This window comes from Schistocerca gregaria, chromosome X, assembly GCF_023897955.1.
Source record: "Schistocerca gregaria isolate iqSchGreg1 chromosome X, iqSchGreg1.2, whole genome shotgun sequence".
NCBI classification, from domain to species: domain Eukaryota; kingdom Metazoa; phylum Arthropoda; class Insecta; order Orthoptera; family Acrididae; genus Schistocerca; species Schistocerca gregaria.
This window is the reverse complement of record NC_064931.1, coordinates 335,326,634-335,353,045: the sequence shown is the minus strand read 5'-3', so window position 1 is coordinate 335,353,045 and position 26,412 is coordinate 335,326,634. Positions and strand designations below refer to the sequence as shown.

The window sequence follows — 26,412 nt, the reverse complement described above, 5'->3', positions numbered from 1 at the left end:
CACGAAGGGTTGCAGGTGGCCCGCAATAATGTTCATGTAGTTCTCTGCTGTCACGCTGTCTTCGAGTACTACCACAGGTCCCATTGAAGCTCAACTCAGTGTACCCCTAGCATAATTACGCTCTCACCGGCCTGCATCTGTGGCGCGGTGCACGCTTCAAGCAGTCATTCGCCTGGATGACGGCGTGTAAGGGCCCAAGCACCGACCTGGTGTAACAATAAATGCGAATCATTCGACAGGTGACACGTTTGTATTGATCCACGGTGAAAACTCATTGACGCTGCTCCCATTGCAACCGTAACTGACGATGTCGGTAGATCAAGGCTGGAAAACGTAGGGATCGTGTGATGAGGAGCTCCATGTTCAACAACGAGCTTTGAACGGTGTCTTCTGAAACACGTGTGCCTGCACCGGCATTGTACTCTGTCGTCATATCTACCACAGATCGCTGCCTATCCTGGCTTACACAGTGGGGGATTCTCCGACCTCTACATCTTGTGATGATACGTGGTCGTCCAGTACCATACGGCCTACTCGCTATTTCACCATTCTTCAACAACTTTCCGTACGTGCTTACGGCGTTAGACAACAGGCGATCAGCTTCGCCGTTTCAGAAATTCTCATTTCCAGCCACAGCGCCATAACAATGTGCCATTAGTCAAATCTGCTTATATCAGTGGATCTCCGAATTTGCGGCCCGTATCTTCGCGATAATAACTGCCCATTCGTCTCTCTTCCGGTTTCATTCCTTCCTTACTGCGTAACTTGTCCGAAACACCACCAGGAAGCATTAAACCTCGCGGTGTGCAGTGCTCAAAATGTTTTGGCTCATGGGTGTATGTTAGCTACATGATGCGGTGCCAATCATTTCGGTGATTGTCATAGTTTTTGTGACATTTCGCATTTAAGTAACACACTGCCTTAAATTCGAAAAGTTTGCCCACCGAGGAGGTGCAAGGTTATAACATTGGACTCGCATTTGGGAGGACGACGATTCAAATGCGCGTGCGGCCATCCTGATTCAGGTTTTCCGCGATTTCCCTCAATCGCTTCAGGCATATGCCGGGATGATTCCTTTGAAAGGGCAAGGCCAACTTCCTTCCCAATTCTTCCTTAATCCGATGGGGCTGATGTCCTCGCTGGTTGGTCCCCTTCCCTCAAATCAACCAACTAACTAATCATCAAAAAGTTTGCAATGAAAAATTGGGGTAGCTATGAATTTGTGTTTGGCGCATATTGCAACATATATTACTCAGTTACTGAAAGTTTCTTTTGACTTAGCAGGCGCTCGCTATTTACCTCCAGTCTCCAGAAAATTAATGTTACAAGTACACTCATTCGCCATCTCGCGCTGCAGCGATAAAGCTAAAATGAAATATTCCTAGCACCCCACATATCTCACAAATGGTTTGAGATATCGAAACTAGTTTTTGGCAAATAATAGCACGCAAAGAGGAGAGTATTTTGCGATGTGGGAAAGAAGCGGAACCTTCTTTTCTAAGACGATATACGAATTCAAAAATGGTTCAAATGGCTCTGAGCACTATGGGACTCAACTGCTGTGGTCATTAGTCCCCTAGAACTTAGAACTACTTAAACCTAACTAACCTAAGGACATCACACACATCCATGCCCGAGGCAGGATTCGAACCTGCGACCGTAGCAGTCGCACGGTCCCGGACTGCGCGCCTAGAACCGCGAGACCACCGCGGCCGGCGATATACGAGTAACTACATACTTTTGCAATGGAATGACAAAATTTTTTAAGAATCATCGATAGCTGGGGGAAAGTGAATTGATGAGGCTTTGCAACAAGATAAGTGAAGAAATTACAAATTTATATTTATACCGATAATGTGCTTTTTCATAAGCTTTTGATATGATTTATCCATAGGTTCTCGTTTAAAAAAATCACTGTTTCAGTATTCTATCGCAATTGCTACTTAATCCCACTTTGTTTTGCCAAAAGAAACAAACTTTAACATAGTAACCAGAGACATGTACTAGGTGATATTCGAAATTCCCCGCTGATGAATGAGTGGTTTTCCCTTGACAACGAGTTTTAGTTGTTAAAAGTATAGTAGAGGGGGTGGACCGGTGACCACATCGAAAAACTTATATAAGTGTAGCGTGAAATACGTTAGTTGTGATAATTGACTCATGAACATTACACAAACAAGAATTTTCAAAACACTGGGCGTACAATGAGATGGTCGAAACATTTCTAGACAGTATACCAACTGTGCACCAAATCGTTATAAGAACTAGCAACAGTGCCAAACGAAACAATTTTCAAAACATTCAAGCAGACAGCGTTTCCTGATGTGAGCGAAAACTGGACAAAACATATCGTAAGTAATATAAACATCTTATGTTAAGATATGGAAAGCAAGCCACAACGTAAATGGGTTTCATTATAGGCTTCTGATGATGCATTGTTTTAATAAAATGAAACGCATTTTGTGACAAAAGTACTCATTTTCTTGTAGCTGCAAAGACGGATGTAAAATACCTTCAGTAGTTTCAGAAATAATCTCAGAAAGGTGTAGGTCTCTTGGCTGAAGCGTAAAAAGGGAAAGGGAGGGGATGAATTGTATAAACCAAACATAGTGATTGCCAATAAAATGTTGCTTGTACTATGTCCATTATTGTAGACTATTACCCGTAACTGTCCATTATTTTACAGGTATCTCAAATTACTGCACTTTGCAACGGCCTAAACAGACTGTGACTGCCACAATTTCCTTCCTGGCATCATCCATACTTTCTCTCGAGCATATAAAGTACTTTCAAAGTGCAAAACGTACTAAAATGCCTTTAAAACGCCGCCCTGTACAACGTACTTGCTCCGAGACACAGTATCAATCCCTGAAATAGGTCGCCCGTGGTCTCTGGCCAGTCGATCATGCACTGCAGTCCTGAGTCCACGGATACAGTAAATCACGAAGACCCGCCGATTTTCCTCCACACACGAACGAACCCGCCCTGCAGGCAGATCGGGGACCTAGATCCGACGGGCAGGGACTGCTCGTTAGTGGGAAACGATGGGCCTCATTTCAGCGGGTCAGATCCGTTAGAGATATCCGCAGAACTGGCTCTCAGTTCTGGCTCGACGTGGAAATCCACTATTCACAATCTGGTGGATCTTCCCATACACACAAATGACAAAAATCTAAGTGCGACTCGAAAACTGATTCCCAGTGAGGTGAGCCCTCAGAATATACCCTTAGCCACGGTGACGTCTAACTGAAGGTCCTTTGTGAAGGCCTCTGACTGGGTTAGACGCGAACTGTTGTTCATCGCATTCAAGTGAAATGACAACAGTGAGAATAGGTGCTGTTGCTGCTTTCTTTAAATAACCTCAGGTCCAACACGAAAACAAGAAATAAAAGAAATTGGTCCTATTTTTAGTAGCCAACTGAAAAAAAAACATTACTTAAAAAATTGAGTTCCATCCAACACGAGTTCAGAAGAAACAACAATAGGTCGTCAAGTTGTGATCAGCTACTGCGCGCAGTTGCCAAAACATTTCCCTTCTGAAGTGTCCACGTGGACAAGGGAGACCATCTCACAAAGCCGTGTCTTTGTTAGCCCCCTAATGTGACAAAATTAACATCGGAGACGTGTTCATCTGACATCTGGTTGGTTCAATGAAGACTCACTTCTATGTGAAGTCGCCGTTGGAGGAAGTATAAACTTCATCCAGGTATCACTCTCGAAGACTTTAAAGAAATACGGCTGGTCGCGGCGAATGTTCGAGTCCTCCCTCGGGCATGGGTGTGTGTGTTTGTCCTTAGAATAATTTAGGTTCAAATGGCTCTGAGCACTATGGGACTTAACATCTGAGGTCATCAGTCCCCTAGAATTTAGAACTACTTAAACCTAGCTAACCTAAGGACACCACACACATCCATGCCCGAGGCCGGATTCGAACCTGCGACCGTAGCGGTCTCGCGGTTCCAGACTGAAGCACCTAGAACCGCTCGACAACTCCGTCCGGCAAAGAAATAATACTAGCTCCACCAAACAGTAAGTCGATTGAACTGGACGGACTTACTGTCGAATTTTATCAGTTGGTTATCAATCAGGCACTATTGTGCTTACCCCGAAGTAGAAAAAAAATCGACTCTACTAGCCAATAAGTGGAGACAAATTTACTTTTGGCTGCACATTTAACCATCTAGCCACCTCTGTGTTTACCGATCAACTTCTAGTGCGCCAAATGCCCTCTCTGTATGTCTCAATGCCATTCGAACAAGTCTGCTGTGCCAGCTCTGGTCATGCTATCAAATATGTAGAAGTCTGTTTTGGGTAGATGATGCAAGTTGCTTACGACAGTACTTGGTTCCACGCTGTACGTTGACACTGCAGTAAAGTGGTAAAACCATTCTCAGTTTTGGTGACTTGTTGGTTATTTTCCATACAATTGCTATGTTTCTGATATTTCCTTCATGTAGGAAATCAATGTGTGAAAATGACTCAGTACATAATTGCAACAAGTCTCTAAAAATATTCATGAACTACAAGGTGGTTATAATAAAACTTCTGCCTGTGTAGACGAAAAACTACTTACGGTATGGGTACTCAGCTTTGTAGAAACTATGTTTAGACTGCGCGCTGCAGGATTTGCGCTCTTAGTGTTAGTGTGATGAGCTGCTGTTTCGCGTCGGTACTGTTGGACGACGTGGAGTTAAAACACAAGCATCAGTGTGCATTACAGTTGCAAGGTGAGCAGGGCTGCACTCATAAAACTGTTTTATCAAACCAACACGGTGCTGCTCTTCACGAGTATCAACTCGTTAAAGTAATATGTAAAGGTCCTCTTTCCGCAACGGAGTCGAAGAATACGACTTGGAAGTTCGAAATAACTGACAATTTGGGAATTGCTCTTGGGAGAATCCGATGGCTAATTATGCCACAGATTGTTCAAGAAGATACTGTTGCCACGCTTGAGAATGCTGGACGCAATGTGCGATCTTCCAGCAGTGCACGAGCTGTGTCACAGCAGCTGAACATTCATGGTTTACCGTTAGAAAAGTGCTGCGGACTATTGTGAAATGATATCTCACGTGCGGTTCCAGGCTAGCGTGGATGTGATCGTCACATTGAGCAACGTTTGTAAAAAAAAAATGGCTCTGAGCACTATGGGACTTAACATCTTTGGTCATCAGTCACCTAGAACTTAGAACTACTTAAACCTAACTAACCTAAGGACATCACACACATCCATGCCCGAGGCCGGATTCGAACCTGCGACCGTAGCGGTCTCGCGGTTCCAGACTGAAGCACCTAGAACCGCTCGACAACTCCGTCCGGCAAAGAAATAATACTAGCTCCACCAAACAGTAAGTCGATTGAACTGGACGGACTTACTGTCGAATTTTATCAGTTAGTTATCAATCAGGCACTATTGTGCTTACCCCGAAGTAGAAAAAAAATCGAGTCTACACGAGATGTGAAACCGATAATTTTATTAAAGTCAAACTTTTAGGTCCTACAGCAATATTTAAATATTAGGCTAAGACACAATTTATCCCAAATTTTGGTATCCTATCAAGCCAGATCACTTGCTGAAAAATTTCTTGACTTAATATAAAGATGTAGTATACCTAATTTCAAGGTATAACATTGAAAAGCAATGTCATTTCTTCATTTTGATAACGCCTATGGCAATACTGATCCCAATTCTTGTTAGAGGTAATGAGCCAAATGGTTTTTGGCTGCCATTCCTACATGCGATAAGAAATTACATTACGGGAATACAGAGTTAAGTACGGCTAACTGTACCACCCATTAAGTGATCCATAAGCCAGTGTTGCCCGCTTTCCAGAGCCCTGTATGCTGTGGCTACAGAGTCACTATTTAGAAAGCTTCAAGTAAAATTAGCAGGCGTTCGGTATTTAACCCTAAGACTATGTACCAATGTTATACCAATGTCAACTTGGTCCTAAACGACAATGAAGAGATTGAAGTCACGAGGCACTGTAGTTCAACATAGTTTTTCCAAATCAACAATCCTTCCTTTAGTCCACATACTGAATTTATAAACTGTTCTTGTATTCCTAAGGTATAAATTAGATAACAACTAGACTCATAAATGTGACTGCTATGTCTATAGGATCACATAAACTATCTTAGCTACGGGAATTTAGTTTTGGAGGCACAACTTATTCAAAGAATCCTTTACTAATAGTGCCATTGCATGCAGTGTTGTCGGCCGAGCTGTGTATGCAAAGATCAAATATAAAATAATTGCGGATAACTAAGGCTCCCTATTTAAAAGTTTATATTAAACACTCGAGCCCCAGTGTAGTAGCCCATCACTCACTATTGCAGGACTCAACCAGAACCTTGAACGAAACAGAGTTTATTCTTTCAGAAATCAGTTATATAAAAGATGCAGACTTGAACTGCCAAACAGTGTATATTTACCGAGCTCTCACAAGGAATTCAGTTCCAAACCAGATGGAATTAAACTACGCGAACAAGTAGTCGGTATACCACGTGAAGCAACATACATGACGCAGTATTTTTAACATGTAAGAGATCAGTTTGGTAATAGGTTGCTATGCAAACGATCCCCGCGATTGCACAAAATAAAACTACGGCCTAAACCCCTATTGCGAGGTGTGCAACAACCGATTCTCTTGATCGTTTATTTGTTTGCAAAGATGATGCTGAATTTCGGAACTGAACTAGCAAGAAACTGGTAATAATGAATGAAACTCAAGTGCGAACCATAGCTATTCGGCGGGGGCCTCTCTCGCAACGCAACTAGGCGGATGCGTCTTGTTCAATTGCTCCCGGATGCTAATATTGAAGTACAGTAGTGCACCTTCGAGTTGAAATTACACACCGGCGGACAACAAGAAATACGACCTCGAACAACAGTCACAGCATATTTCGAATTAAAATCATGTAATGTGTTCCATTCAAACAGTGGTAACAGACAAGTTCGTATCAGGCCATAAGTTAACAGAGAATCGTTGCTGTTAATGTGAGTCGAGTGCGGCGTCCGGATTTTCACTACTTCTGATTTCGCTTTTGTAACAGCTGAAAAACCCACCAGCATCCAAAGAGACCTTATCCGTGGAGAATAAGAGGTGCAGAAATTTTGGTGCTGCAATAGGGCACTGGACAAACCATTGACAGAACTGGATTCTGTTCAAACTATTTCACCACATTGTTTGTGCACGTTATTTACGATAGGGTTGTAATCAGCGCCGCTCCAGTGCTCTCCACAATGCAGTCTCCGAAGTGTCGAAGTAGAAGAATGCTTGCTGAAGAGTCTTCTCTCACACGACTGAACACCATCTTTGAGAGTAAGGCTGTAATAATAAGCCTCAGGCCGCCGTGATATGAGGCGATTCACAGTCGCGTGTCCTCTGACACAGACACTAACGCAATATAAATGCCTTTATCTCACGTGCAGGTAAAAGGGTGAAAGATGGAGGTGTCAGGTGGTTCAGATGGCTCTGAGCACTATGGGACTTAACTTCTAGGGTCATCAGTCCCCTAGAACTTAGAACTACTTAAACCTAACTAACATAAGGACAACACACACATCCATGCCCGAGGCAGGATTCGAACCTGCGACCGTAGTGGTCACGCGGTTCCAGACTGTAGCGCCTAGAACCGCTCGGCTACCACGGCCGGCGATAGAGCTGTCATTTGAGCTAGATGACTGTGAAAGATAAGTGTTCTATGCGCTGTACAGCCTCAGCCGCTGAAAATTACGAGGAGCGTTCTCTTTGCATTTTCTCTGGTTTTTGTGTTTTGTATATTTAAATTTCATTTCTCTACATGTTTGAATTAGTCATGTAGCGTGACGAAGATAATGCTAGATTGTGAGATACGGTGTAGAATGTGTGTTGCACGTTCTTCTGGCTCATAAGCCAGCTTGGAAGATACTGTTAGGTGATCACCCAACATATATTCATACAAACACTAGACTGATACTCCTTCTATGTGTCAGAGACACACATATCTTTTTCAAACAACAAAGAGGAAATAAGAGTTTATACTGTTAGCAGACAGATGACGAACAAGACACTGGATGACGTGACTCCACTCATCATGTGATGACCCTACGTTGTGGTCTAAAACCGGAATGAAGAAATGTTTATTCACTCATACCTCCACATTTCTCTTTGTGTTCTATGTAACTTTATCAGAACTGTTAGTTTCTATTGGAAGTTGGGTGTGAAATCTATGATCTCTTTTATCTCCTTAAACACAAATGCAAAGGCACTAATTATTTGGTCACTGAGTAACACAATTACAGATACAATCAGCTCAACCATCCATAGTCCCTCAAGATTACCATATATGATGCCTTAGACATCTCAAATTTGGCTATCAAAAAGTACAATTTTTCACTTAACTTTTCTGATAAAAAGAACTCTCCGGTACCCCAACAGCACACTTTTTAATACTCGTTTTTGTTTTTCACGTAATTCGTGAGTTTCTTCTACCTTCTCCTGTGTGCTCTGTTGGACGTGCTCCAACCCCTCAAGATCTAGTTCCATTTCCTCCCTAAATTCTTTATATCCCTCAATACACACTTGATTCTGCAGTAAAGTACTGGCATTCCTTCCTTTCTTCCTTAATCAATTCTTTTCTTCCTAAAAATGGGACTACCATTTTCTTTCCACCACATTTAATGTTACTGAGTCTATATCAAAACATTTTCTCTTTTCGTTTATTGTAAAAGTCCACTTCCATCAACATGTCTACATTCAGACGTTATATAACCAGAAAATTGTGATAAAGCTGCACTCCTAGTTTTAAGGCTGTTTCACTTTTTATGTTTACATGACTTAATAGATTCCAGAATCCGGCAAGGTGACCATAAATTCCTCTTCAGGGAGAGTATTTACTCGTTTTTGTGACACCGCACTCAATAGCCCCCGCGTCCTATAAATACTTCATTTACTCCGTTTGCACTAACATACTTGTTGCTGGTTGTCTTCCTTTTTCACTTTTAGATTTAAATTCAACTTCTTCTAATAAGTCATTCACAGATTCATGTCATTCAAAACTCTCTCCATCACTGGAGAGTGCACGTACATTAGAGGGATTGCTTCCACTTTTTTAAGTCGCAGAATGAGTTAATCTGTCTACTTAGGACGACTCAAGACTTTTCACTAAATTCGACTTCTCCATTCCCATTTCAACAGCTCCATTATCTTCCTCTACATTGACTCCTAAGTCACCATTTATCTGGATAATGGACACTTAATAAGTGCCCCTGCTTCTTCTTTTACTAATTCTTTGGAAACTTCTTCTGGGCTTCCTTCCTCCAATTTCTGCAAATCATTATTACTCTTTCTTTCTACATCTAGTATGCAAGCCACTGTGAAGAGCAGGGCAGAGAGTAATTCCCACTGAACCCGGTATTAGGGCTTCTTCCCATTCCATTCGTGTATGGAGAGCGGGAAGAATGATTAAACTCCTTTCTGCACAGTGCAATTGGTTTAATCTTTGCCTCGCGATCCGTACAGCAGAGATACGTAGAGGGCTACTTTGTAAGTAGGATTTCACGGGATAGTTAGCGTCTGTCTCCAATTGTCTGCCAGTTCACCATCTCTGTGACACTCTCCCATGGGTCGAACAAACCTGTGGCCATTCTTGCTGCTCAACTTCATATACGTTCAACACCCCATGTTATCGCTGCTTTATACGGGTCCCACACACACACATGCGATATTCTAGGAATTGTAACACGAGTATTTTATAAGGTGTCTCCTTCGTAGACTGATTTAATTTCCCTAGTATGCTACCTATGAACCGAAGTTTGCCGCTTGCCTTGACTACGACTATGTGATCATTCCATTCCATATCCATACAAACTGTTCCCCAGGAATTTGTATGAATTCACCAATTACAATTGTGATACTACGTTTCTTCTTTGTGTGAAGGGCAGAATCTTGCATTTCTGAACATTTAAAGCAAGATGCCAATCATTGCACGACTTTGAAATCTTATCAAGGTTTGCAGCTTTTTGTTAACTAGTACTTTGTTATCATCTGTGAAATGTCTGAGTTTACTATTAACATTGTCCCCAGGCCATTAATATACAACAGGAACAACAAGGGCCCCAAAACATATACATGCGGGCTACCAAAAGTTACTTCGACATCTGTTGATGGCTTTCCATCCAAGACAATACACTGCGTCCTCTCTACCAAGAAGTCCTCAGTCCTGTCACAAATATTGCTTTATACTCCATTCGATCATACTTTCGATAATACGCTTATATGAGGTACTGAGTCAAATCCTTTCCTGAAGTGAAGAAATACTGCATCTGCCTAACTGTCTTGATCCACGACTTTCAGAATGCATGTGAGAAACGTGCAAGTGAGTTTCGCATGATTGATGTTGGATTCTATGTTGGTTGGCGCGCAGGAAGTTATTCTGTTCGAGATACATCATCACGTTTGCGCTCAGAATGTGTTCTAAGATGCTACAATAAATGGATGTGAAAGATATTGGACAGTAGTTTTGTAGACCACTTTTGCTGCCCTTCTTGTAGACGGGTGTTACTCTAGATTCTTGACAAAATTCCTTTTTAATTTTATTGTGCACTGTGTTTTGCTCGTTTAGCAAATCATCTTACCCGCTTTTCCTCCACGTTCACGTTGTTTTTGTTTTTTTTCAAATCCTGTTTGTCACAAAACTTTGACACCACAAACAGATAAATTCGAACTCCAAGAACTTCTTCCTCATCAACTGGATCACCCTTTCTCTGGTCATGAATTATATAGCCACTTCATTTTTCTCACAAATGGTTTGGCTAACGGATTTAAACTTTGGCTATCCGCTCGGAAAACGATAGCATGTTCGAAGAAACCGGCACTGCGGCGATTACAGCCATTATGAAATACATGAAAGGTGCGCGCAGCTGCGGATATGGACAACCATCACCTGTGCACTGAGGTGACAAAAGTCATGGGATTCCTCCTCATATCGTGTCGGACCTCATTTGCCCGGTGTAGTGCAGCAAATCGACTTGGCACAGATTCAACAGGTCGTAGAAAGTACCCTGCAGAAATTTTGAGCCATTCTGCCTCTATAGCCGTCCATAGTTGCAAAAGAGCTACCGGTGCAGGATTTTGAGCACGAAATGGCCTCTCGATTATGTGCCATAAATGTTCGACGGGATTTGTGTCGGGCGATATGGGTGGACAAATCATTTGCTCGAATTTTTCAGAGTCTTCTTCAAACCAACCGTGGACAGTTTTGGCTTGGTGACATGGCACATTGTCATCCATTAAAATTCCATCGCTGTTTGGGAACATGAAACCCATGAATTGCTGCAGATGGTCTCGTAAGTAGCCAACCATTATCATTTCCAGTGAATGATCGGTTAGGTTGGACCATGCAAATACAGCCCGCGCCATTATAGAGCCACTACCAACTTGTACAGTGCCTTGTTGACGGCTTGGGTCCATGACTTCGGGGGTCTGCGCCACACTCCAACCACACCATCAGCTCTTACCAACTGAGATCGGGACTCATCTGACCCGGCCACGGTTTTCCTGTCGTCTAGGTTCCAACCGATATGGTCACGAGTCCAGGAGAGGCGCTGCAGGCGATGTCGCGCTGTTAGCAAAGGCACTCGCGTCCGAGGCTCACGAGAAAGACAAGCTGTGGCCCGTACGTGACAGCACGTGACTCGGCAGATCTACGAATGCCAGCAGCCGTCTCTGACGCGGTCCGAATAAGTATTTCAAACGAGTAAAATAACTCTTGTCTGCGTGTTTTAAGTGCATATAAGCTCTCGACAGCACAAGACGAAGTTAAGACCTTATATTGTCTTGTATTGTATGGAACTGCAAACCTAGAAACGACGGAGTGGCTTCGTCCCCGCCGTAGCCTGCAGTGGTACACAACCCCACAACAGGCTACAGGAGTCCATTCATCACACCGAACCCAAGGCTATTGTGCGGTTCGGTCCCCAGTGGACTCCTCCGGGAACGTCTCACACCAGACGAGAGTAACCCCAATGTTTACGTGGTAATTATGTCGTACCTGTACGTGGAGAAAATGTTTGAGCAGCAATCGCCGATATAGTGTAACTGAGGCGGATGGAAAACTGCCTTAAAAACCATCCACAGACTGGCCGGCACACCGGACCTCGGCACTAATCCGCCGGGAGGATTCGTGTCGGGGACTGGCACGCCTTCCCCCTCGGAAAGCAGTGCGTTAGACCGCGCGGCTAACCTAAGTTAAAACCTTTAGTGGGTTCCTTTTCAATTATATATTGATTTCCCGAGGGCCCTGCAAGGAGCCGAGCGTTCGCGAAGATTGGCGGACAAGCTGACTGATGTGACGTCACAAGTTCGTTGCACGGCCCGCATTTCTCTTGTCCCCCCCCCCCCCCCCCCCCTCGTGTCGGTCACCTGCTGCCATAGCCCACTAACGGCAAATTCCTACGCATTGCTCTAACGGATACGTTCGTTGTACGTCCTACACTGTATGGTGCGATTATTTCACGCAGTTTTGCTTGTGTGCTGACGCTGACAACTCTGCACAAACGCAGCTGCTCTCAGTCGTTAAGTGAGGGCTTTCTGCCACTGTGTTGTCCGTGGTGAGAGGTAATGCCTAAAATTTGGTATTCTCGGCGCGCTCTTGACACTGTGGATCACGGATATCGAATTCCCTACCAATTTCCGAAATGGAATGCCCCATGCGTCTAGCTCCAAATACCATTCCGCCGTGCGCTCATCATCAAGTTGGAACCTTTTTCACAAGAATCACCTGAGCACTGCCCTTTTATACCTTGTGTACACGACACTGCCGCCATTTGTATATGTGCATATCGTTATGCCATGACTTTCGTCACCTCTCCGTGTAATGGAATGACGACAATAAAACTTTGCGACGATCCAGCAGTTCTCGCTTATCCCAAGTGCGGTCGCCTTACCATTAGGCTATCCGAACACGTTTGTCGGCCAGACCCAAACTTCAAACCATGAGGTTGACTGACGACATGTTATATTCTTCCTTAACTTGAAAAATTTGTTCTTGAATATAATTACTAAATTCATGCAAATGTTGTTTCTATGGTTGCTTTAAATCAGAAGCCTGGAATTCAATTATTTCCCTAATTTCAAATCTTAAATTATTTAATTCATTAGCTAATTTACCAAAGTGTTGACAAATTACATTATTAAGTTCACAAGAAACATCCTTAATCTTATGGTTAAGTTTTTGTTTAATGTGGATTCGCGTCTTCAACATTTCTGTTCACTTCATCCAAAATTTTATTCATCAGTAACACTAACGTTGCAAGCGTTTCCTGAATACTTTCCTGTTTACTCTCCTCATATACCTCTTCCAATTTTACTTGCTTTAAAGGAAACGCTGCAAATTTAATATAATCTTTCCTGGTTTCCTTTTCATTTATTGACAGTTTGCAGTGGACACTAAATACAAATTACTAAAACCGTTCGATTCACTCACATTAGCATATAAACTGCCACCTATGTTTTCATTTATAGGCAGAATTTATCCTACTCCTACTCTGAAAATTACTTTTCGTCGTTTGCTACGCGGGTACAAAATTGCTTCCTCATTCCCTAGTATCAGTCAACCCTCCTCCCATACCGCCCATTCTCGCACCCCACAGACACATTAAAACTTAACGAACCACTTCTTTCACTACTGACGAATTATTATTCCCTTCCTTGCTGACAGTTCTTCTTATTCCAGCAAGCCCAAGACAAAATAATATACACTTATCTGCTGTTATCTGCCTCTGGCGCGACCCGATGGCTTAGCGGAACCATACGGCGTGCTCAGCGACTCAAAATACGGTCTCCTGCTCACATAAAAAGCTCCCCTGCCAACTAGGAACGCACCAGTCATCTCCCACTGTGCCGTCTCTTAGTGAACAAGTATTTCATTACAGCTGTCTTCTCTCGTCTTTCTTGATGAATCATTTTCATATGTTATCCTGAACGTTTCTCTATGTTTTCAGTCTTTCTTACTACGATTATTCTGTCCCAAACAGTTTCTGTGTTCATTTCCGGGTTCAGTATATGTAGTTTTCCGCCAATCTACTATGTGTGGTGGTAGGGATTGTTGTTGCTTTCGTAAAATGTTCCCGCAAGATTCACTTACCGCAGTAAGCTCCGCACATTCCGCTGCCCGATGTAGGGCGACACACGAAGTAACTCATCCAAGAAAAGCTACGAAAAAATGACGGCACTACATGTGTCCCTAGGTTGCATCATGTTTACTGTTAATTTGCTCAAAGTTCATTCTACTATACCTCGAGATTAGGATCTCTACTAACTTATAATTTATGTAAGAACATGCTTGAACGAAACTGATTTACATTTTCAAATAATAATGTCACAAAAACTTCTACCAAGTCCGTATTATAACTGCAGCTACAAGTTTCTGACGCACTGTTCATGGAATACAATTTAAAATTCAACTGTTGCTGCACTCTTCAAATCATTCATACGATACTTATTCCAACAGCCACTACCTACAAGATGGTTAGAAACAGTCTGAAAAGCTTGTAATAGCGGTGCAGGGTAGATTGTAATGAGAAATTGTTACGAAAATGTTAAGAATTTTCTGAGATAATTAGCCAATCAGGCCGCTGCGCGCACAAATTTAAGTGGCCGGCTGATACAATTAGTGTCAGTTCTTCTCATAGCGTAGATAACAGCGCACAACATTGCTCACAGCCTTTGGCTCGGTTTCGATCTTGCTATCGTCCCATGTCCAATTTTTGTCTCGCTCTCTTGTTCGGTTATAGGAAACCAAACGAAGTACGCGTTTGGCGCCACTGTCTCTGGTGGGCCGCTTGATTTTCGCCCTCAACAGCCTGATTGCGTAAATTCCATGCTAATTAAGTAGGAAACGGCGCAACGTATCGATTTCTTTTCTTAACCCGTATTTCTTAACACAACCTACCCTGCAACACCCTTACAAGCTTTTCAGATTGTTTCTGAACACGCCGTGTATAGGACGCGTGATCATTTGACAATGAATCACGACAGAGTCCGTTTAGTAACAATTTGTATTGCACACGGTATTCAGTAGTTTGTTATGCTCGCAAAAATACTCTAAAGTTCATTATTTGATCATTATATGATGTATATGAGCAAAGTCTACGGAATGTGTCACGTTTAGTTACGGCGTGTAGTAAGAATGGCATGTCAAATTTCAAATCATCAAAATAAGTTCTCAGAAATGTCATCAGAATCGTATATCGTTGCAGATCTCTACTTTATACAATCTGAGATAACGTTGTTTTTCACCAAAAAGCGTTTTTCACAATATATTACAATAACTGTCAGGACCACTGCAGAGACATTCTTGCTGTCTGGCGAATAGCTATTCCCGAAACTTTAGTCTGTGCAGAAGTCGAGAGTGCTCTATCTACAGGATTGTGTACTCATGAACGCATGATGCTTCCTGGTCGGTGTCTCTTTTTGGTGAACGATTTTAGAATCACATAAAGGACTGCACACTAGAGACCACTCTAAGCAGTTTCTGGCATTTTCTATTTTTTTTTTTTTAGCTGTGAGACATGAGATCGTGTTTTGTGGAGTGTTTGTACATATTGAGAGTTCTACATGTTTAAGCGCTGTATAATACGAGGGTTGTCCAGAAAGTAAGTTCCGATCGGACGTGGAATGGAAACCACTGGGAAAATCCGGTAAAGCTTCGCACAGATGTGTTGGGCAGCGTCAGCGTGTCTAGTGAGTGAACAGTAAGCACGTAAAAATGCGTAGGGAATAGCGTCTCCCGCTAAGTATGAGGTTAAAGATTTCGCCTGTGTCATGCAGCCCACATAACACAACCTTCGAGCTGTTCCTTGTTCATGCCAATTCTCGGCCGCACACTGCAGGGGCAATGAAGACGCTCCTACAGCGTTTCCGATGAGAAGTGTTTGATCACCCACAATACAGTCCGTAATTGTCTCCCCCTGAGTCTCATCTCTGCTCACAAGATCCACTGGCTATGAAGACAAAATTTTTCCACAGACAACGAGCTGCAGACCAGTGCAGATAACTGGCCGAAAGCACAGACGGCTACTTTCCATGACGAGGATATTGGAAAGTTGATACAACACTACGACAACACTCGAAGTTGGAGCGGCTACTACGTAGAGAAGTAGGCGGAAGGTGTACCTAACTGTTGCAAATAAAACGGTTCTGGTTTTCACTGTTGTTTCCTTTTCGCGACTGATCGGAACTTACTTTCTGGACAACCTTCGTATATTGAAGTTATTTGGAGGATATTGTTAATTCTTCACTTACAGCGTGTTATGATGAGTATAATTCCGTATGTTTTTTAAACTGTTGCATAACGCGTGGGGTTTAAGCCATACTTCGTCAGTCCATTTTGTACCTTGAAATGGAAGGTCTTGTTACCATAAATCCCGTGATAGTTGCAAATGGATTGAGTTTCTTTAATGTTCCAAAAATTTTACAAGGCACCTGACCACGTGCCTTGGAACAGTTTTTCACATTTAGAAAAATCTAACTTTTCGGGAGTAAATTTTATAATTTAAAAAAAACTGCAACTCACCTAAAGTGAATGCTATCATTTCAAAATGGAATAGGAAAATACTGTATATTGAACTTTAATTGGACGGAGATGATGCCAGCAGGAGCCAATGAAAGTTCTGTTTGTTCTCTTATAACCAGGTAAGAACCCTACTGGCCAACCGCAAGCCTTAAATAAAATTTACGCCCATTTCTCATACATATTCTCAAAAACGCCAAGTTAACATTAATTAACCACATCGTTACGTGTCTTAAGATTGGGGTAGGGATATTTATTACTTTTCCTACAAAAGTACCCGCCACTTTTACGCTGCATTCAACTCATTGTGTGTGACCGACTCATTTATCGCACAACGTTCTGCATACCCTCAGACTGCCTTAATCACTCACAAATTCAAGATTCGTTCCTCATGTACTTTTTTCATTCCCCCATACACTTTCTGACAACATGTAAACAGTATGTTGCTATTTTCTACAGAAAATTTTGAGTTTCAAGTAATTTTCTGCGTCTCAGAAATTGAATTTTGACTTGAAAGTAAAATGGTAAACTACAACACGGCTATGTAAAGTTTTGTTAAATCGCGATTAAGTAGGCCTATAAGTAAAATCACAGATTATTGACTGATTTAGGGCCTCGATACACGCATTACACCAGCTGATGCATGCATAGCGTGGGGACAGGGCACATAGGCGCTCTCCACACAGTGCCTGCACAGACACTCAATGCTGCCTCTAAAAACAGAATACATATTGATACGCCCGGGTAGTTACTTTATCTATTCACTTGAAGCAGAATTAAAATTTTCTTTTCGGTCTTAATTTACAGATACCGTCCACGTGCCGTGATGGAAATGGAGGACTTGGAAAAAAAGAGTTGGCATTACCTGGGGGAAGGCAACGCCAACATTGTTATCGCCATTCCTGAGGTAAGATAATGGATTCAGTTCGCTAATCTGTTTGTAACATATCATTTCCTGGCCGTGACTATGTGTCTGTCCTTTGGTTACTGAGTACGCCAGGGCCTATTTTCGGGACCCGTCACGTCAACGCTATGTTTTCGACAAATATTTTAGCCGTGAGTTTTCCGACCATCGAAGAAACCCGCAACAGAGCGTGAGACTCTGCCGAGCGCTTTTTAATACGAACGTCACTTCACATTTTATCCAGTTTTAATGCTGGCTATATATAACCGTGTTGAAGTCCTTTTGTCCTTTTAATTTTTTTGCTTTTATTTTTACCTTTGTTTCTCTATACAACATTGCCGCAACAAATGATTAAACTTCTTGTCTTATTTTATGAATTTTAATTTCTCACTCAGTTTTTTTTATAAGAATGCCAGAGATTTTAGCCATCTTCTTCAATCTCCTAAGCTGTTACATATTCCTATAATGTCTTTTAATCTTTTGTCAAGATCTGTGTATCATTTTCATCTTTTTTTTTTTTTTTTTTTTTTTTTTTTTTTTTTTTTTTTTTTTTTTGAAGAGGTGGGTCAATTGATATATTTTTTAGAAAGTATACGTTGGGATGTTTTTGTTTTACTTAGGAGTTTAGTTTGATATGTCAACCTTCGACAGCATTCACCGTCCTTTGGCGCTGGAAAACAGCTTTCTGTATTTCAACTGACACGCTAGGATTTTCCATCCACTGACTGGCCATATAGTCTGCGAATTTCACGATCTTTTCTCCACTGCCCATTTCCTCCCTTATTGTATGGTTCATTAACACTGTTTGAGGAAGATGAGCCACTGTACTACACATGTGGCAAAACAAGCCGACGGCTTCTCTATCTATGTATTCCTCTGTTAATCCCAGTTCTTGTACTTTGTTCCACAGACGTTGGTTGAAGTGAAAATTCCAACCAGGAAGGGATGCTTTGTGGAACACTATTTTTATGCCTTTAACTGTAGCCATTGCAAAGTCTAACACTACAGTTTTCGGTGACCACCCAGACATCTTATTTTTCAGTCCAGAAAAAAGTCTTTCGTATGTATTTTGACTTTTCTCTAGGAGCAAAGCAAATAAAACAGGAAATACCATCGTCTCTGCTTCTGTGCTTTCGACGGACAGTTGTTGGCTATGCACAAAAAAAAAACAGTTGGATTTTCGCACAGGATTTTCTCCGCTTCTTCAAAACCGACCACCAGAGTACTTTTGTCAGGAACAGACCCACTGTCAGTTTTCTAAAAAGCATTATCTTCAGCTATTTTCAAAATGTCTTCGCTCAGTTGAATCTCTGAATTAGTTCCAGAGTTCTGGGCCGTTATAGTCGCTTTCCTTCTTGCTTTACACAATAAAGTCTTGGAGCTTTCACAACATGACATATTTGCGACGAAATCTAAACTTTTATCTTTCAAATGTTGAAATGCCTCTTTAAGAATTTGGAAAACAGACACTGTTTTTTCTCCGTGGGCCATTTTCCTGCAGTTATGGGTTCGTTTCTTAGCCTACACATCTGCTTCGTTAAGTGGACAAGAATATTACTGTTTTGCCACAATTCTACCATTTGCAATTTTTAAACGGTGTTGTTCCGAACTCACACACAACCAGCTCGTACACTCATCACATTTATTGTGCGCCCAACCGCGATGACCATCCAGAAATCAAGTAGCTTTGGCCTACGAATCTATACGAAAACGAAGCCTGTGACAATAAGTCCGCTGTTGGTGAACAACTGGAGTAAATCAGCAGTGGGGGAGTATGTGGTCGAAAAACCCGCTAATCACAACAGCTTGGACGGAAGTCTCAGGGTATCTGAGGCACCTACAAAAGGGTCGGAAACACCACGGTCGGAAAGCCGACGTAGCCTGGAGAAGACAGAATGGCCTTTCCCTAATCCTCCTAAACGAGCTGTGTGTTGGGCCGATTTTCCATGATGGCTGTTTTCCAACACCTGTTGGAAAGAAATGTCTGAAAGTCCTGTCAGGATGCAGCACCTTACAGAAGAACAGAAGCACTATTAACGTGAGAAAGAATGACCACCTGAATGTCTACTTTCATTCCTGATTCTGCTTACCTGAAAGGGATATATGTTAAATAACTTTTTTGGAGCCCACGAAATGAGAAGTCAGTCAGCAGCCCTCGCAAGTGTAAAAACGGGAGTTATGGGTTCTATGGGACTGAGCTGAGATTTTAAAAAGGGTCACGCGTATGAATTCGGGAGTGAGTTAGTGCTTCAGAGATATCCTTGAAGTTGTTCTTCTGCTAAAGAAAACTGAAAGAGTTGCCGAGTGCGTTTCTTGTGAAAGGCTTAGCTGTTTTCCAATTTTTGTGAGCAAGGGTGTGACAGTGAGCGAGGATGTTTTGTGCACATCAGAACGTGGTGACTACAGCTAGCTGGAGGTTGTGCTTATTAACAATGAGGCGGACTGGCGAACTCTTATACGAGACAGTAAATTCCAGTTGTTTTAGTGGGCTCGTCAAGTGTGATGTTTTGTGTATGGCTTTCTCCTTTCTGACTTTAGACTGTTATCCAGTTTTGTTTATGGACGAGATAGTAGAAACCGTTAGTGACGGTGCAGTCCCTTTTTTTGATGCTCGTTTTCCATTCTAGTGGTCGGATCACAGAGTATTTCGCCAGTAGATGGATAGCTACAGGACACTGACTATTTACATAGAAGTGATGACTATTGTTTCCCAGTCTCGTGGGTCGAAGCGAGGTTTGCGACTCTCATTTAAACTGATAATGTGTGTGTCCGAGAGCAGAGACTTCATTCGGGTCCATCAATAAACGTTCCCGATCAAATCGAGAAGCAGTACCTCGCGTTATTTACCTCTCACTACATGAGAGTGCATTCTGGCTGTGATTGCAGCTAGAACTTTACGAGCCGCTTCGGAAGCTCCGAGGATGGAAGAGAAGAAACGTTTAACATTCCGTGCCTGAGCTCTCGAGAAAGTGTTTTATTACATGACGGAAATACGGGAGTGCATGTAACTCAGGCCTGATATAGCAGGAGGTGTAGAGAGAGGGGGAAAGCGGATACCAATAGCACCCTATTTCCACTTACATTTGTTGGAATAGCAGTCAGTTTACAGCTTCATCTCGTTTTTTATCTCAACCTTAAGATGGTGTAGTTCCTAAAGGAGCAACGAAAGTAATTCCTCGGTCACTTGATCATCCAGACAAACCATAAAGTACTATATTTTCCTCAGTTAACAACAAACATCCTATCAACCTTTATAAAATTATGAAGTTAATCAGACACCCCTCTGCAGTGCCACCTGCTAATGGTTTTCAGTCGGCGAAGCAATATGTCCGAAGAAGAAATGTTGGCGACGGCCTTTCTGCCACACATCGCCAAGGTGACGTACAGAATCGTCCGTATACTGCGCCAACATGGTTTAAAGACTATTTAGAAATCGACCAAGAAGACCAGAGAATGTCTCAAATCGCCAAAGGACAAAAGAGATCCACTCGCAATATCTGGACTAGGTATACCGCATACTGCGTACATGTGAAAAGACTATGTTGGAGTGACTGGACGATCCATCAGTATCAGGATCATTAAACATAAACGATATTGCAGGTTGGGACAGGCGGAGAGATCAGTCGCGGCGCAGGACGCGCTTTGTGAGACCGACCACGTAATAAAATTCACTGAAACACAGGTTCTCGCCGTGGAGAAGAGCTATCACGCCAGTTTTTTTTCAGGGAAGCAAGAGAATCTCACGGACATGACAATAATTTGAACAGGAGAGAAGAAATCCTCAAGGTAAACATATCCTGAAGGGGAGAACCGCAGCGGTATCGACCAAGGAAAAGCCTTCAGATGCTGGCGCAACAGGTACATACAGTCTCCAGCCGTGGGCTCGACTAATGTCAGCTGCCAGCAATAGAGGGTGAATGTTTAACAATGCCATTCGCACGTACTGGCGAAACGTCAGAAATATCAGTAAACGATCGTCTCCGAAGATCACGAGGTGAAAGTGAACAGGCAATACGCCAAAATGTGCACATTTTTCTACCTCATTAGATGTAACCAAAACAAAAATTATGTTGCGCGTTTCTACATGTTTGAACTACTGGAAATGTCATCTCCATCCCCGTCCCTCCAATTAGTCATTTCAATTCCTTAGAAATACTTCGATGTTATTGAAATATTGTATCCAAGGATAAAATGAAAATATCAATGCGACCACGTCCTTGAAGCTATTACAATGTCTATTGCTCTCTCCCAGCACTTTTTACATACAGAATTAAAGTGGAGTCTTGCACTTGGCGGCGAACAATACGCACGGTTTATCAAGAAGATAATGCCGTTCTAGTTACAGTCTTATATACTGTCCAGTCGCATAACACTGAGGCGACGAGTCAAAAGATAGCGACATGCACTTATACAAATGGCAGTAGTATCGCGTACAAAAGATATAAAAGGGCAGTGCATTGGAAGAGCTGTCATTTGTACTCAGTGATTCGCGCGAAAAGATTTCCGACGTGATTATGGTAGCAAGACGGGATTTAACAGACTTTGAACGCGGAATGGTGGTTCGAGCTAGACGCGTGGAACATTCCATTTTGGAAATCGTTAGGTAATTCAATATTCCGAGATCCACAGTGTCAAGAGTGTGTCGAGAATACCAAATTTGAGGCATTACCTCTCACAACGGACAACGAGTGGCCGACGGCCTTCACTTAACGATCGAGAGCAGCGACGTTTGTGTAGAGTTGTCAATGCTAACAGACAAGCAACAGTGCGTGAAATAACCGCATAAATCAATGTGTGACGTACGACGAACGTATCCTTAGGACAGAACTGCGAAATTTGGTGTTAATAGGCTATGGCAGCAGATGACCGACGCGAGTGCCTTTGCTGACAGCACGACATAGCCTGCAGAGCCTCTCCTGGGCACGTGACCATATCGGTTGGACACTAGACCACTGAAAAACCGTGGTCTGGTGAGATGAGTCCCGATTTCAGTTGGTGAGAGCTTATGGTAGGGTTCGAGTGTGGCGCAGATCTCACGACGCTATGGACCCAAGTTGTAAACAAGCCAATGCGCGGGCTTGTGGTGGCTCCATAATGGTGTGGGCTGTGTTTGCATGGAATGGACTGGGTTACCTGGTCCAACTGAATCGATCATTGATTGTAATGGTTATATTCAGATACTTGGAGACCATTTTCAGCCATTCATGAACCTCATGTTCCCATGACAATGCGCCACGCCGCCAGGGCAAAATTGTTCGAGATTGGTTTGAAGAACATTCCGGACAACTCAGGCGAATGATTTGGGTGCACAGATCACACAACATGAATCGAATAGAACATTTGTGGTACATAATTCGAGAGGACAGTTCGTGTACAAATTCCTGCACCGGCAACAGTTCCGCAATAATGGACGGCTGTAGAAGGAGCATAGCTCAATATTTCTCCAGGTGATTTCCTACGATTTTTGGAGTCCATGTCTCGTCTAGTTACTGAACTACGCCGAGTTAAGGAGGTTCGTCACGATATTCGAAGGTGTTCTACGGCTTTTGTCACATCAGTGTAATGTAACTACCTGTCAAAAGCCTGAATAACCACCCTTTTGCAACGCGGACTGCCGCGAGACAAATAGGAAGAGGTTCAAACAGGTTCTGAAAGGTACTGGTAGGGATGTGGAGCCATTGCCGTGGTCAGCTGCGCTAGGTGTCTCTGGTGAGTATCCGTAGCGGAAAACAGCACGATCGAGGTGGTGTCACAAATTCTCGATTCGGCTTAAATTCGGTGTGTTTTGTGGCTAACGGAGTACGGTAAATTCATCCTAATGCTTTTCAGACAACGCAAATGCACCGAGAGCTGTGTAACATGATGTATTGTAATGCTGATAAATGCAAACGTGCCGAAGAAGAATAAACTACATGTAGGGGTGGACATGGTCCCCAAGGATAGATGCATACCTGTGTTGATCCATAGTGCCTTCCAGAATAACGAGATCACTCAGGGAACGTCACGAAAACATTCTCCAAATGCTCTATGAAACTCATCCTGGTGTCATTCAAACAAAACACGTACACTGTGAGCTTCTCGACACCTTATGTTATCCTGGTGGTAGATTCCATCTACCGAGGAAAAACAAACGGCATGTAGGGGTGGACATGGTAGCCGAGGATAGATGCATACTTGTGTTGATCCATTGGATCTTCCAGAGTGACGAGATTACCCAGGGAATGCCACGAAAACATTCCCCACACCATAAAGCTCCCTCCTTATTTCCTTTCAGACGTTTTTCGCAGTACCCACCAATGACCATCTGTCCGATGGAGCATAAAACGTGATTGATCTCAAACACCATCTGTCTCCACTAAGTAGACGTCCAGTCGCAGGACTATCGTAGAGATTCCAACATTCGTCGGTGACAAACAGCTATCAGCATGGCTGCATTAACCAGGGACCTGTTGCAGAGGTCCATACGCAGCAACATTCTCTGAATGGTGGTTGAGGAGACACTTAGGGCGGCCTCGGTAGCCCCTTTGTTCAGCAGTTGCACGTCTGTTCATCTATCCTAAGCTCCGCAGCCGGCGCTTACCCCTGTCATACATGACCCGTAGTGAACTGCAGTTGCCTCGGTGACAACCACGACAGCACGCGAACAGTTTGCAAATTTAGCCGTTTCGGAAATACTTCCACCCTTGGCCCGAAAGACAATGATCATGCCCGTTTGGACGTCAAATAAATCGCTCCGTTTCCACAATACGACGACAGCATAGTTTTCCGCCCCCTCCCACCGCCCCCAAAATGTTCAAAAAATGTTCAAATGTGTGTGAAATCTTATGGAACTTAACTGCTAAGTTCATCAGTCCCTAAGCTTACACGCTACTTAACCTAAATTATCCTAAGGACAAACACACACACCCAAGCCCGAGGGGGGACTCGAACCTCCGCCGGGACCAGCCACGTAGTCCACCCCCCCCTCCCCCCCTCTCGACACATATTATATATCCTCCATTGATAGTGCTACCACCTACCGTCTGAAAGTGGTTGTTGCACGTTGACGTCGAACACAGGTGCTGCCATCGGCCATGACTGGAAGATCGGGATACGGGTTCTACTTTCAACTGCACGTAGTGTGGGCTTGTAGTGAGAATATTTATCACTTTGAATATTTATTCTGGACGTAATTCCAGTAGTATACCGCTTTGTGCTTTAGGAATGAACGTGTAAAAAAATTTATTCCACTCTTCCGCGTCTTCTGGCTATAAAGCGACAGTAATCCGATATGAGTACGACAGTTAGTTAATTTTAAGCATCTCACTAATACAGAACAATGTCCAATGCTAACGCAGTGTAGTACTAGAACAAGATGTGAGCCATCAGTGGAGGAAAACAGGGTGCACGATATGGCAAGTGGTTATACTAACTTTCGTTTTACTTCAGCACTAGTTATTGTTACCGTGATAGTTATTTGGGTAAACAATTTAATAATACAGGAATCGAGTCACAGTGTACTACTGTCGCTACTTCACGAAGTAGGCGCATAAGAGTAGAATTTTTTTTCTAAAAAATTTGGTTTCCACCAAGGAAATATCCAGTCTGTGATTACATTTTTTTTAGAAGAACAGTTGATTAATTTCACTAAACGATGACGACCTTCACGTATGTGTAATAACACGTGAGGATCACAAACAAGCAGAGAGCTGCTGTAATTCAAATAGGACTACTTCAGTATTAAAAGTTGTGTAAAACATCAGCACTCTTAAATACATATTGTGGCGACTCATGAATCGTTATAGTTACCTGAAATGAAGTGCAGAAAGATACAGTTTAGAATTACTACTACGTTTTTGTTTAGAGCAAAATTTAGAGAGTGTAGATCAATATAACAGGGTTTATAGTTCTGAAATTGAGGTAACCCAGTTTTGAAATTCTTTACCATATCTAAATATTACTTCCAAATTCTGGAGTCACGGTCACGAAACAGTGCGATCGTTAACATAAGACAAAAATTAAAGTTTAGCCAGAACGAGGAGATTCCCTCTTCTTGCTAAGGTCAATGAAAAATTAGATTCTTTCTGTCAGCTCGAAGCACGACAAATCACTCTTGAAAGTAATCCGCTTACCTGTCCTTTGTACACAGGACAGCCACAGGTGGGCAGCGCGCGGAAGTGATTCTCTGCATCAGCTGCCACTTCCACAGAACAACGAATCCAATGTAAATTTGCGGCATGCCAGTGGCAATACATCTAAAACTGAGTAACATCTTTTGAACCAATAAAACAAAGCAGTATACTGTAAATTTTAAGGGGCGCGTCACTCAACCATTACTTAAATATTTCATCCATTATGGATTATGTTTTGAGGATAGCGCCTGTCAATTAAATGAAAAAAAAAAACACATTATTCTGCGCCAGTTACGAAAATGTATTACATTCCCCATCCGTTACGATGATTAATCGTCATTATCAAGTAGAAGGCGTCTTCTACTTGGTTGGTTTTAGTGGAAAGCTTTGGTGATTTTGTGCAGCAACATGTCAGGAGGCCAAAAGTGAATAATAAGTAAAGAGAATAGGTGAAGCTGTACTTGGATGCATTCTGCCGCTAGAAGTCGCGGTTTCATCTCCTATAACGAAAACATTACGTGACTGATGTAAAATGGGAAACAGTTGCGATTTTCAGCTGCGGAGCTCGGCACAAATGCTGCATCACTTGCTTTTGCAGAAGATAGCATAATGTGACTTTGAAGAACCATTTTCCAGTTAACAATATGTCATCATGGACTGTCATGGATAGCTCAAAAATGGTTCAAATGGCTCTGAGCACTATGGGACTTAACATCTGTGGTCGTCAGTCCCCTACAACTTAGTACTACTTAAACCTAACTAACCTAAGGACATCGCACACATCCATGCCCGAGGCAGGATTCAAACCTGCGACCGTAGCGGTCACGCGGTTCCAGGCTGAAG

At 42.7% G+C, this 26,412-nt stretch overlaps 1 protein-coding gene across 1 annotated transcript in view; it reads left to right on the top strand.

Moving 5' to 3' along the window:
- LOC126299253 (inositol-pentakisphosphate 2-kinase-like) overlaps window positions 1–26,412 on the top strand; it is a 100,673-nt gene that overhangs the window by 26,863 nt on the left and 47,398 nt on the right. Inside the window, exon 2 of the mRNA XM_049991048.1 lies at window positions 17,362–17,461. Within this exon, the coding sequence (XP_049847005.1) occupies window positions 17,381–17,461 (81 nt within the window). The 5' untranslated portion in view covers window positions 17,362–17,380. The remainder of the gene's footprint in view (window positions 1–17,361; window positions 17,462–26,412) is intronic.